Raw genomic sequence first — 13,752 nt, forward strand, 5'->3', positions numbered from 1 at the left:
TGTCAGCAGACAAATTGACTGCGCTGACAAGTAATGATCCACGAACAAGACAAGCATAGCAACCTTTTCCTGGAACATATTGCCCAGAAGCTGCTAGTCCTGGCCTTCAAATTTTATCTAGAAAATAGAAATACCAGCACCATTTAAAAAAGCAAAAGCTTCCATATGCTGGTTATGTTATTGTGCAAATTAAAAGCGTGAAGTGAAATAAGGCATCTGCAAGACATTGCTCAAGATGTGTCAATGTTGGAAAAAAAAATTAATGCAAAAGTCTAATTCAATAATAGCAAATTAGAACATGCCAATGAGAATATTTACTAGGAACTATTAGATACTCACCTGCATCTTGAATATTGCTAAATGCACAGTTTACATCTAATCTGTCAAGTCCAGATACTATTTGGTTTATACCATGGGACTATCAAACAGGGTGCCAGTGGTGCCAAACAAACTACAATAAACACTGATGTGTTAGAACTTAACAATTGCTTGATGTAGCTTTATGTTGAGAATGTATCCCTGAGACAAAGGGAAAACCTGGACGGCATCAGCAAAGCATGAGGAAGGTCATCTAAGACTTAGAATACTTTAATAAAGTCACCTTTTTCCATGGCTTTGTACTTCACCTCAGACACCTCAGCATAGCTTGCACTTAAAGATAACCTGACTCCACAGACACACAGCAAGAGCTGTATAAATGGAAGGTGGACAGTCCAAACATGTCATGGTACTAGTGCACTGTGATCCCACCCAAATAATATTGGTGACAGAACCTATAATGCAGAAATCGTGTGACTGGTAATCAAATGGCATTATAATGAACATCAATTCAAAGAATAATTTAAACCTAAATGAAAAAAATCCCAGTCAATAAGTATCGAGTGTAAACTGTATTAATTGTGTAGTTTTAATTAAATATAAAATCATGTCATTACCTCTATCAAATATTGCTTGCAATTATAACTATTTGAGGTTTGATGCTTTTAACTTGGTTTTACTTTTATTTTTAAAAAAAATAGAAATGTGCAACCCAAGACATGCTACTGAACTGTAAATAAACTTCCTTGACCATTGTAATTTCAAACAATTTTACAACACCAAGTTATAGTCCAACAAATTTATTTTAAATTCCACAAGCTTTCGGAGGCTTCCTCCTTCCTCAGGTGAATGGTGTGGAAATGAAATTTTCGAATCCTTCGCATTTGAAAATCACAGAACAATGCCTGGTGATTACTGCCCATTGCCAAGGCAATCACAGTGAGCAGACAGAAAGGTGTCACCTAAAAGGCCACCGAACATACAAACCCCCCAAAAAAAGAGAAGGAAGACAGTCAATGACCCGTTATATTAAAAACAGATAACATTTGTTAAAAACAGATAACAAATGTTATCGGTTTTTAATATAATGGGTCATTGACTGTCTTCCTTCTCTCTCTCTCTCTTTTTTTGGGGGGTTTGTATATTCGGTGGCCTTTTAGGTGACACCTTTCTGTCTGCTCACTGTGATTGCCTTGGCAACGGGCAGTAATCACCAGGCATTGTTCTGTGATTTTCAAATGTGAAGGATTCGAAAATTTCATTTCCACACCATTCACCTGAGGAAGGAGGAAGCCTCCGAAAGCTTGTGGAATTTAAAATAAATTTGTTGGACTATAACTTGGTGTTGTAAAATTGTTTACAATTGTCAACCCCAGTCCATCACCGGCATCTCCACATCATTGTAATTTCAAATTCAGCTCTCCAAATTAAACACACCCGAGATTCAATAGGTAGCAAAAGCATCTGTGGCATCTTTTTGACAAACATTTTTCCAGAACGTCATCACAATACATTTTAAACAAAGGAGACACTTGATCTGTTAAAACTACACAAGATCAGACAGAAAATTAATGACTAAAACACCCCAGTTTGCTAACCTTATCTAGTTGGAATTTTGCATTTCCTACAGAAGAGAGTGAGAACTTGTGGGATCCAACCATGGTGAAATTACTGGTGCGCACTGCATTGGGGCCTCCAGGACTTGCCAAAGCTACAAATGAAAACAGAACATTTGAGAAACACTGACAGAATTCTCCAGTCATCTTCAGAAAATTACTAGTGAAGGACAACAGGAGGGAGGCATCAACTCCTGCTCTTCCTGGCTTCACATGAATTTAAACAAAAAACCCCCCCCAAAACTTACCGTTTTGGTGGCTGCCCCTTGATAGGCCCTATCCACGCCTGGAAAACCTGAACAGAGCAGACCCAATGTATATTCAAAGGAGTTGCCCCAAGGGCGCCTGAAGATCATCCAAGGCCAATATGGCATTGAGCGTTTTTCAGGCTTCCTTGGGGCACAGCTCTGAATTTGGTCATTTTTCTGTCTGGAAAACAGGCGCAGCAATGATCAATTTCTACCCTCACCTCAAATGCATTGCTGCTGATCTTAAAGCAACATGCTCAGTGACACACCAAGGCCTTGATATTAACCCTCCCACGACAGGCGGAAGAGGGTCAGAGATTAGAGTTAATACAGGGAACACATCCTCAGCGCACCGCCAATATCATGGCGCCCAAGTGTCCTGCCATGGAGAGGTGGGACACTTCATTAACATATTTAATTGGCTCCCACAGTGCAATTGGGAGCCCAATTTAAAATTGACTGTTGCTGCACAGGTTTCCAAAGGGTCAGGAAACCTGACAGGGAAAGGGAGGTGGGAGCTGCGAGCTCCACAAGATAAGTGCCTTTATCAGCACTCCTTCTGGACCAGGAGTGCTCTCTCCGGCTCCTCAAGAAAGCCTTTGACCTTCGAACCGTTCCCAAGGGTCCCCAGCTGCAGTCTCCTGCTGCTAGTCTTCCCCCCCCCCCCCACCCCACAAGCTGCCGGGCGGGAAATGGAACTAAAAAAGTGTTAATAAGGTCCTACCGTTAAGTTCAGCAGGACCTCTCCGTCCCCGGCCTTACCAGGTTCTTTGTCCATTTTCGGCCTCTCCCACACCCTCCCCATCAATATTGTTGCCCAAGTTTCAGACAACAGTATAGCTGGGTGCATTATCCTCACTACCAATACAAGCCTATCAAGGCTGTTCCCCTTAGAGGTGCGAGACTTGCACCGGTACTGTTGCAGGCAACACAATGCAAATGTGCATTCACACCCAGTTTTAGATGTGTGAGTAAAACCAAAACAAAGATACATTTCCAGAGGAATCAGTCCACCCATTAAAATTTAGTGCCAAATCTTTGCTAATACAAGTATGGATCCAGTATCAAATTTTGATGTAACAACGTACAAGTGAAAATGAACTTCCAACATCATGAATACAGTAAAATCATTTTTCTTTTATAAAAAAACCCATCCAAGAGTTCAGCTTTTTAAAAAAATTGTTAACTAAAGAATGAAGGGTTTCATCTGCTCAGTGCCACCTTAAAGCTATTTCAAGTTTCAGTTTCTCTGACAGCAGGTATCCTTAGAAAAATGTTGGCTTTCAGCTAGCATGGGAAAAAGACAAAATTGAGAAATTTACTCACAATTGGAGACATTGACATTCAGTGATTTGGTTCAGTCAGGGTATTTTAGGACAAGAGACCACTACAAGACACCCCAGCTTCTATTAAAATAGCATTCAACTTACCTGGTGTATGCAAGTTGCTTTTCTGTTTGGAATGAAGAGAGATCAAGATTTAACATTAAATTTTTATTCATAAAACCCATATACAGAAAAGTTAAATACTGAATCTAAAATCACATCAATGCAGTGCAATCTACTGTATATTAATTTTCTAATCCTTTAATGAAAATCAAAATACAGCTGCAGTACAATAAAACATTCTCAATTTAAAAAAAAATCAATTTCAAATAGTCTCTGCTTTCCTCTTTAGTCCTTCCTGGAACTTGCATTATTCCCAAACAAGGGAATAGCCAAGTACTCTATTCACAGGCCTCTTTGCTACTCAGACAGTTGGAGGTACAATAGGACTTTTCACTTTTGAACCCTGGCATTCAGAAACTTAAGCTTCACCAAAGGCCTTGGGCCTCCCCAGTGCTCCCTTGGCTACACATATCACATACACGTAATCCATCTCATTCTGGAGCTCCTTCCCTACACTCCCCGAGCAATAGGATCTTGCAGTCTTTTCTCCATGGCTTTGTTCACTCTCCCTTTGGGTGACAAAAGCAAGTGGAAGAGAAGGGAAATTTTCTTTGAGGCAAGGCAAGGGATGCTTCAGAAGGACAAATCACAAAAGATCACAGCTCAGTGTGGTGTCAGGGAAACCAATATATCAGAATGGAATAGATGTATTCATCATAAGGGAGCTGTGGATGCCTGCTCGACATACAAACCTCAATGAGGCACTCTTCCTGTACTTTGCACAACTCTGTGAATTTGGGATGGATTTTATAGAATAGGTTGGTCACATTGCAGTTACACTTTTCTAAGGGGAGGTTTTCTTCAATTATTTTCTTTCGAAGAAGTCTACAATGCCTAAGTCATTTGATGGCTGGTCCCCACAATTGGACCATGGTGCTTTATCCTGGTCGAATGTTACCATTTCTCCTGTAATATTAATATCCCTATACTACAGGAGAAATGCTAAAGTTTAACCAGGCAATGAATGCAAGTTCAGAATTAACAGTCAACTCAAGGTGGTTGCATTGAAGGATAAAGCATCATGATCTAATTGTGGGGTGAAGCCAAAATCTGACTGTTCCTGTGGTTCAAGTGGATGTTAAAGATTCCATGACTCTATTCAAAATAGCAGCACTCTCCCAGTGTCTTGGTCATCCATCTCATTACTCTATGGAACATTGCTGGTCAGAATGGCTGCCATATTTGCCCACATAACAGTTACTACACTACAATTAATTGCTTGAAATGCTGGAGACGTATTGATCCGCTAAGTTGCGTAACCTGCATTCCATCACTGTAGCATGTTATAGTACTAAGATACAAAATATTCAGTACCTTCCATTTCAAAGACATAAGTTCAGTGATAAAATGATTCCATTCACTACTTCATTATTCAAATGAGATGATCATGGAGTCAAGGTTTCACTGGAGGGCATAATAACTTGTAAATCTCAACTAATAGACACTGTTGATCGGTAATATACTACTTAAGTTCTGTGTAAGATACTCATTTAACTTACTGTGATTGAAGTCAATAGCCTCTTCGGAGTAATAGCCTAAGGAGGAAAAAGTCTGTTAGTTATTGAAACAGGCAATCTCAGTGTTAAAAATACCCTCCTGGTGCCTGCATGCAACCAGAAAATCACCTGAGGTCTAACAATATGGACATCTCTGTCGTTAATTCAAAGAATTTGTTAAAATGTTATTTTCCGTCTCAGAAGGGACAGGAGGAAGTGATGGGTCTTCTTCCAATGAGCAACATCCCACAATTAGAGGTTAAATGTTAAACCTGGGCACAATAACCCATATAGGACACATAGATGTGTGCTGATTTCTGTCCACTGGAGATTAAATCTGCTTATGGAAACTGCCATCTAGCCATGATGACGGGACAAAGATGTTGTGGAAAAGTCTGAACTATAACAAAATGTATTATATCCAAGTCATAGCAGCACTGTTTCATTCAGCTTCTGCTTTCCATTATAAACCACTAAGTTTTTCTATAATGTAACTTTTACTACAACACAAATTTTTAGAAGGGTCAGATGCAATTCCCTTTGTTCTCACTAAGGCCTTCAAGCCAAAAAAACAACCAACACCTGGCTGACTGGCCAAAGCCCTTCTGTACCAGCATTTATTTAATCTTAATTCTAAACTAGGGCTGTCAAATGATTAGAAAAATTATTGCAATTAATCTCGCAATTAACATTTTTAATCCAGTTAATCTTGGTTTTAATCACATTTAATTGATACCGCTGTTGCCGGCATATTTATGAGCCAGCTTTACTATTATAGTTTCGGCTGCCATATTGGTGTCTGATTTGGCCTGTGTGCCAATGTCAGCTTTGTTTTTACCTTGGGGTGATTTATCTGCAATGACAAAAGGTCGATTATAAGATGTATAAATTAGTGCAAGGAGCATTGGTGGTTATACATGTTAGAATTAACAGCATAGTACAGAGGTACTCAAAAATCTTACTAGAAAGCGAAAGGAAAAGTAATGGAAGTCACTTTTCAAGTTATTCCCAGCCTTTAATAAAGGTAATGAGGTCCTGACTAGAATGTTCGGTCTAATTGAGTGAATGGAATCCTGTTAGACCCTGAACTTTGCTTCCAAACGGCTCAGGCTTTCCTATTCTTGCCCTCACCCTGCTGCCTCCTCTCTCAGGCTATCTCTTCCAGTATCCTGTTCCCACCCTCGCCCTGCTCCCTCCTCTCCACGTAACTGCCACAATTAACAAGTCAAAAAAAATTAATGGCCAAAAAAATTTTTACACGTTAATCGTAGAAATTAACAGCTCTAATTTTAACAGTACACCACATCACTGATCTAAAAAAAAAATTGATTTGTAAAATAACAATTCCCCCTCCCCACACTGAAAGTAAAGGCACATGACAGAACACAGCGCCACAGGGCCAGTAGCAGTGTGGTACTTCAGTCTAGTGCTTATTCTTCATCAGTCAGCCTAAATCTATAGTAGTCACTGTGTTGCCTAATGATTATTTGCAGCCCCCCCAGCAACCATGGTACTCGATATAATTGTGCCTGTAGGACTGCATTTACAGAATGTTAAGCTGAAGAACGTCTGACCAATCTGTTATTTGGAACTGTTCCCTTGCCTTTCTTGGTCTCCAGCAAAAGGCAGCAAGGAAATGTTATTACGAGGCAGCACTATCCCAGCTCCTATATAAAATGAAAGTAAATATAGATATATATCTATATAATAAAAAAAGTGCTCCCAAGGTGTCAACATGGCACCAAGCCAAAGGATGAGATATTAGGAGGGGCGACTAAACGCTTGGTCAACGATGTAGGTTTTAAGGCAGATTTTAAGAAAGGAGAGGGAGGTGGAACAGCAAAGGTATTTAAGGAGGGAATTCCAGAGCTTAGGCATCTGAGGGCAGAGCCACTAATGGTGGGGGGTAGGAGGGGAGCACTAGAGGCCAGAGTCAGAGGAATGGAGAGTTCAGGTGGGTGGTGGTCATAGGGCTGGAGGATGTTAGAGATAGGGAGGGGTGAGACAACCAAAGGATTTAAACTCGAGGATGAGAATTATAAATTTGAGGAATTGGGAGACTGGGAGCCAGTGTAGGTCAGCAAGCACAGGGGCAAAAGGAGAGTGGAACTAGTGGCAGAGTAAAATATGGGCAGCAGAGTTTTGAATGAGCTGAAGTTTAAGGAGGGTGGAGGATGGGAGGCTGGCCGGCTGGCCAAGAAAGCATTGGAATGTCAGCAGGTGTTTGTAGGCACAGATGAGGGTTTCAGCATTAAATGGGCCGAGATAGGGGCAGTGGTAGGTGATGTTATGGAAGTGGAAATAGGCGGTTTTGTGATGGAGAGGTCAGCTTGGGGTCAAATAGGAAGCCGAAGTTGCAAAAAGTCGAAGACGGTGGCTGGGCAGGGGGAAGAAATCAAGGGTACAGAGTTCGTAGCAGAGGCTGAAGACGATGGCTTCAATCTTCCCATTGTTTAACTGAAGGAAATTGTGGCTCATGCAAGACTGGATGTCAGACAAGCAATCAGACGACAGAGGCAACAGAGGGGTCGGAAGAGAATGTGGAGAGGTGGAGCCTAGGTGTCTTCAGTGGACATGTAGAAGCTAACCCCATGTCTGCAGATGATGTTACCATGGGTCATCAATTAGATGGGGTAGAGGAAAGGGCTACGGATAGATCTTTAGGGGACTTCTATATAACAATGACTGTTTCTTGGGGGGGGGGGGGGGGGGGGGGGGGTGCAGGGGGACGGTCACTTTGAGAATGCACTGCCAGCTGCTGAGACTTCCCACCTACAGTAGTGTCGTAAAATTACCCCCACAGGTTTCCTCTTCCAATGGCAACTGCCTTCAGTGGTATGATTAAAATCAGAAGTGGCAAAATAAAGGCACGGATGTGTAACTGACCATTCATGTGCATAGTACTTAAGCAAGACAGTTTGGAATTGTGGCATTTTACAAAATATTAGTTAATAATAATCTAGCTGGGAAATGTCGGTAATCGACCAGAATTACAAAACATTTTGACAAAGGTCACAATGCCAAACTGTCTTACTTGAGGGCCACTCACAGCTGAACTAAGCCCCGTCCTCAACAAACATCCTCAAATGCACATATTGCAATGGTTAGCAATCAAGAGCAAACACTCTGGCTGATTTTTCTTCCTCTCCCCACATAACTATCCCAGGGATGCTATGGCCAATTTGCAGTGTTCCACAACTATTCTAGCTTGCTAACCAGAGAGCACAGATTGATCCCAAAACATTAAGATCAAAGACACGCTGTTGGTAAATAAAACAACTCTGCTACCTGCACTGGGGAGGGGAAGGAGCAAAGGATATCAGACAGCTTTGGCCAGTCAGTTTGATACTGACCATGGTTTTTGACTGCTTGTAGCTTGCTGCTCACCTCCAATATCATAAATACAGCAATTTTAATCAGACAAGTAGGCAAAGTTCGCGATGTTAAATCAAACACATTTACAGTTCTTGTTCAGAACCCAGAAACACCATGGTGTGTGAATTGCACCCATTCATTCATTCCACATGAAATGTATGTCTGGAACAAATCCAAAACATCTCCAAATGTAGGCCAGTCAGAAATTAAGGGACATCAGGGTTGGGGTTTTATTATTGAAATGTGAGCACAGAAGGTGAACATTGTTATATTGAAAATGTGAATCATACCAAAGAGCAAATCAGTTCTCGAAAGTAATGAAATACTCCCAGATGAAGTGCAGACATTTTGCACAGAAACTACAAAAAGAAAATATATTTAGCCATCTGGTCGTTTTTAGCAGACTTAAAAAATGTAGAGCAACTAGCAAAGTTTCAGAGCCTACAATCGGGGTTCAAGAACAATTTAATTGTTGAGAACAGACTCCATAAAAAAAACTAAAAATTACAACTTCACATTAGCCTATATCAAACCTTAAAAATGCAGAGGTCTAAATATTACACTGCAGGAAAATATCTAAACATATATTATACCGAAAAAAAAATCAGAGCAAAATCTCTCATTGACCTAGAACATTTCAGTAGGAAACATAGTAGGACTGATAAATCAAGTATTGATATCAATATCAGAAAGATCAGAATTAGTGCTTTTCCTTTTTCTAAAAAAAAGGATCCAGTAACAGCCTTGCTGCACTAACTTTTAATTGTAGTGTTTTTAACAACAGCTTCAATTTTTCCTCACTCCCCACACTTGAATATTTTGTGCTGTCACAATACTGTGTACAAACTAAATGCGTGACCAATTGATTATAGATTTTTTTTTAAATGTTGGATCAATTTCTTGGAATGGTGGGGAAAGGAAAGAAGACCCTCCGTCTTGTATACCAGATAAGAGTCTTGACTCTTTAAAGTTATTTAGCTTTTCACATTCTGGCGAGTCTCAATGTAGTGATTTGACCTCACTTTCTCTCAGTTAACATGCACTGGGTAACTTCATATATAACCCCTCCCCATTAACCTACTGTAGTGATATTGAAGACGGATTACAAAATCATTCAAAGAAATACCATTTCATACGGAACTTGCCCTTCACCTTAGATTTATTAGGTTTTTTCTTCTTGTCTGTGGTACTGCTCTGCCGGCTCTGTGCCTAAAAACAAAAATGATAATTTTACAGTGAGGTAACATACCAAAAAGACAGCATTGTACCTGTGGAATAATTTTGTTGTATACTTACTAGACTATAAACTTCTATTTCAATTTCAAAATCATTTGAGACATCTTGCCTAAAATAAAAAAACAAAAGTTTAAGAATATTTTCTCCATGTAAAGAGGCAACATAAATGTCCAGCTTTTGCAAACAAAGAAACACGCAACTGATAAAACTGTATAGCACTATAGCACTCCCTCAGTACTGCACTGAAGTGTTAGCCTAGGTTATGTGCTCAAGTTTTGGAGCGGAATTGAACCCACGACCTTCCAACTCAAGGAGAGTGCGCATCTGTTTCATTGCTTTTCAGATCCCTATTGGTATGAACTAACTGTTAATAAGATCCAAGTTCTTCATCACAACCACTAGAGTATGTGATGACAGAATGAAAACAAAGGAGTGGTATGGTTTGGCAATTAACCAATAAAAAGTATAATGCAAGCTACATATAGAAGTAACACTGTTGCTTTGAGAAAAAAACAACTTTGAACTGGTCATCTTGTTCAGAGATGCTTGCAGTCCTAGGTAACGGACACCTGGTAATGTGAATGCAAATAAGTTGCTAACCCAATGCGCAAAATAGTTTGCTTCAGGCTGACAATATCAAGTTGAAAGTAGGCTTTTGGATATTGTTGGTACATTTGTTACTTACAATGTAAATTTAGTGGGGAAACTAATAGCATCTCCACTTAGTGCATTCTGGGTGGAGGCCAGTGGCGTGGCCACCATATTTAAAGCTCCGGCTTTAATCAGCATAAAGAAATAATAGCTCGTAGCATCTGTAAGAGACAAATAATACAATGAGCCATAAACATAATTTTAAAAAAAAACATTATGGATGCAAAAATAGTTTCACTGTATTCTGCTTTCAACTGAACAATTATATTGGTAATAAAGATCCAATATTTACAATATGATTTATTTAAATGACAGGTACATCATACAAGTAATTCTCATAATTGATTAAAAGATAATTTTAAATAGCTAAATATAGTGCAGATATGTTAAAACATGAATTGCATCAACTACTAATTTTACACTGCATTCCATTAACTGCTGATATTTAAATAAAAAGCGTAAAACCACAAGAGAGCATGGTTTCACTTAATTATGTCTGTACATCCATAATGACTATTGTTAAACTCAATCCTTTAGGAGCATTGCATCACCAATTCAGATCGGGTAGGACCAGATTTAACATCATGCATTTGCTGTATTAAATTTAAAACCATGGAACAGTGAGTTTTTAAACAAACTCCAAATCTAGCTGCAATTGTCTATTAACATCTTCATTAGCTGTTTCAGCTTTAGTATAGAACTGGGCAGTTTTCCCAGCCCTGCATTTTCAGCTCCAAGTTAACTTTAAATAGCTTTTTGCGCTTTAAAATCAGGCTTACCCATTTTGTGAGCTGCTGAGCAGATGAAGTCTGCCTTTAAAGGAAGGCGGATTTCTGAAAGTGCAATACAACCCCTAGATGGAGCAAATTCGCCTGCTGCTTTCGCTGTGTGGTCTCCTCTCTTATGGACAGGCACACCCTCACTCTTTAGTTTGTTCAGTTCAGTGAGAAGTGCCAATCTCTTTTCACCTAAGTGCAAATATAAAACGAAAGATAGAGTTCCACAAACCAGTTCTTGAATGTATTATTCTTTTAAATGTACGAACGTGTTTTATGCTGCAACGTGCAATACTAATTTTACTCAATATTCCTGTCTGACAGCTGTCAATTCTGAATTCAACTTACAGCTGAGCTCAAATGGAGTATATCCCAAGGGAATATGCACAATTTGGTTTAGGCAAATTGATTATAATGTAATTTGATTTCAAGCATCAACCACTGATTGACTGTTAGGTACAACCCAGGATAATGCAAATTATACACGGTCTTATGGAAGGAACGGTCCAATTGGGCATTTTCTCGATCCACTTATGAATTTCTTGTTTTTATATTGAAAAGCAAGTGTGGTCTATTTCATTTACATCTATGCCTGTCAAATGTACATCCACAGAGTAACTCTATAAGTAAACATTGTTTGATATCATGTCCTTCATTGAGTTGGCACTGTGGTTGAGAATCCCTACGTGGTCAGTTTTCGGTAAAATATTAAAATGCCTATGTGGCAAAGAAGCAGAATGCAAAATGGTTAGAAAGGGTTAATTAGTTAGTAACTGAGATTGATACAAGTGGCCTGGCCCTCCTGCTGGGCCATATGTTTGCTTAGTCAGCAGGCCTGCATTGTCTTATCAATGATAGGTCTTTGATGTGAGTCAAGGACTGGTCTGAATGTCTCCATGTTTATGGCAGATCAATATAGGTAACGAGCTTAGCCAAAGTTGAAAGACATTCCAGGTTGGGAGATAAGGAACAGAAGGAACAGGGAAGAACATTCCAAGTTGGAAAGTGAGGAAGTTATCCCCTTTGATGTCTAACAGCAGCATGATCAGCACATGGACGATTTATGATTGGCCGGAAATAATGTAACCTCGCATGGCAACCTATGCCCGGCTTATGATTGGTGTTGACCCTCGTTAAGTATGTTCCAACCCTATTGATTTGTATAAAAACGTGTGGATTTCTGTATGTTTTTGTTCTTGCTCTGCCAGCATAGAGGGACTCTATCAGGAGTCCAAATCAATGCTGCAGACTAAGAACCCTGCTATTAAAGATGTGTTGAACTTTAAAATGTATTCGACTTCAGTTATTACTGAACCAGACTGAGGGGATAGAATCCGGATCGTCATTTGGTGGCAGTGGTGGGATCTTAACGGTCGTTCACAGAGAGTTCGCGGAGTAAGAGGCGGATTGTCTCAGACACGGAGGAAGGAAATGGCGCCCCGATGTAAGTAGTCTTAATTTACTACGTCGGTTTTCCTCCAATCCGTCAGTCTGACGACGAATCGTCCAATCGCTAACACTCGTGTGCGTCCTTACAAGATTCAGGTCAGTCTGGCGAATACACAGAAATAGCAGGTAGGTCAGTGGTTAATATCACTGAGGGAATAACTTGAAGCGGTAGGTCAGTGGTTAATATCACTGAGGGTAGTCAGGGTTTAAGTTCCTGATGATTGGATATAAACAGGAACTATTGATAAAACTTAGATGCCGAAAAAAAGGCTCAGGAATTAATTTGGAAAATAACAGAGGTACCACAGCCAAAGAACTAATTGCTTTATGGAGACAGTACTGTAAAAAAAAATGGATAGAATTAAGTGACTAGACAAATGTTTAAAAGACAGAGACCCGAAAAAGAAAGGTTTTGTTGTGTAAGTGTACTGTCCCTTTAAAAAGCCTGTCTTTGATCAGTGTTTTTTTTTGTCGGTGTTGTGGGCTACGCCCCCTTCTTACTGTGTCTTACGTGTTTTCTTCCTTTGTGTAATGTATCTGTCTTGTCGTGTGTTTAATTCTGATACTGCTGAATTAAAATTGGAGTTATTGAGGTTAAGTGACCTATTAAATTCTGGTTCTTATAAAGTGTGGGCATGTTAAATTCCAGACATGGGATCTTAAAAAAATTGGCATTTTGATTGTTTCTTTTGTGATTGGCTGTGGTTTAAAAAGAGGTTAAAAATTAACGGGATACATTAAAAAAACTATCAGGATCATTGTGATAGGAAAAGTCGGAAAGCTGGAACAGCTCGGAGCGTTGATTATAATCACATCCACTAAAAGTATGTGAAAAAATAGTGTGCAAAAATATAGTATAAAGCAATCCACAAATGTGAGAAGTAAAAAATCAGTCAAACCTGTGTGAAGTGAAATTTTGAAGGTGGGAACTTAATCTCAAAAGGGAGAAGGATCGAGTTACTCCTACCACAAGAGCAAGTTAATATTAACCCCTTCCATCCCAAGAAGCCAGACTGTCATGCCAAGAGCAGTTCAAACAGATAGAAATGACCCAGTCGGTTGAGAACTGTCTGAGGCTAACCATTACACAGGTGAACATGAGGTAATAATTGGTATAGGTTGTATTAGTAAAATTGTCC

General features: G+C 39.6%; 1 protein-coding gene across 2 annotated transcripts in view; it reads right to left on the reverse strand.

The window, feature by feature from the left end:
* Nucleotides 1-13,752, reverse strand: part of anln (anillin, actin binding protein) — a 96,658-nt gene that overhangs the window by 26,338 nt on the left and 56,568 nt on the right. The window contains exons 14-21 of one of the 2 annotated variants that reach the window (XM_068001298.1): nt 11,168-11,356; nt 10,423-10,549; nt 9,798-9,846; nt 9,654-9,710; nt 8,792-8,860; nt 5,130-5,165; nt 3,613-3,634; nt 1,917-2,029 (exon numbers count right to left, since the gene is read on the reverse strand). In XM_068001298.1, the coding sequence (XP_067857399.1) occupies nt 1,917-2,029; nt 3,613-3,634; nt 5,130-5,165; nt 8,792-8,860; nt 9,654-9,710; nt 9,798-9,846; nt 10,423-10,549; nt 11,168-11,356 (662 nt within the window). The remainder of the gene's footprint in view (nt 1-1,916; nt 2,030-3,612; nt 3,635-5,129; nt 5,166-8,791; nt 8,861-9,653; nt 9,711-9,797; nt 9,847-10,422; nt 10,550-11,167; nt 11,357-13,752) is intronic. The other variant, XM_068001302.1, reaches the window with a different exon arrangement.

Source organism: Heptranchias perlo, chromosome 2 (assembly GCF_035084215.1).
Source record: "Heptranchias perlo isolate sHepPer1 chromosome 2, sHepPer1.hap1, whole genome shotgun sequence".
Lineage (NCBI taxonomy): Eukaryota > Metazoa > Chordata > Chondrichthyes > Hexanchiformes > Hexanchidae > Heptranchias > Heptranchias perlo.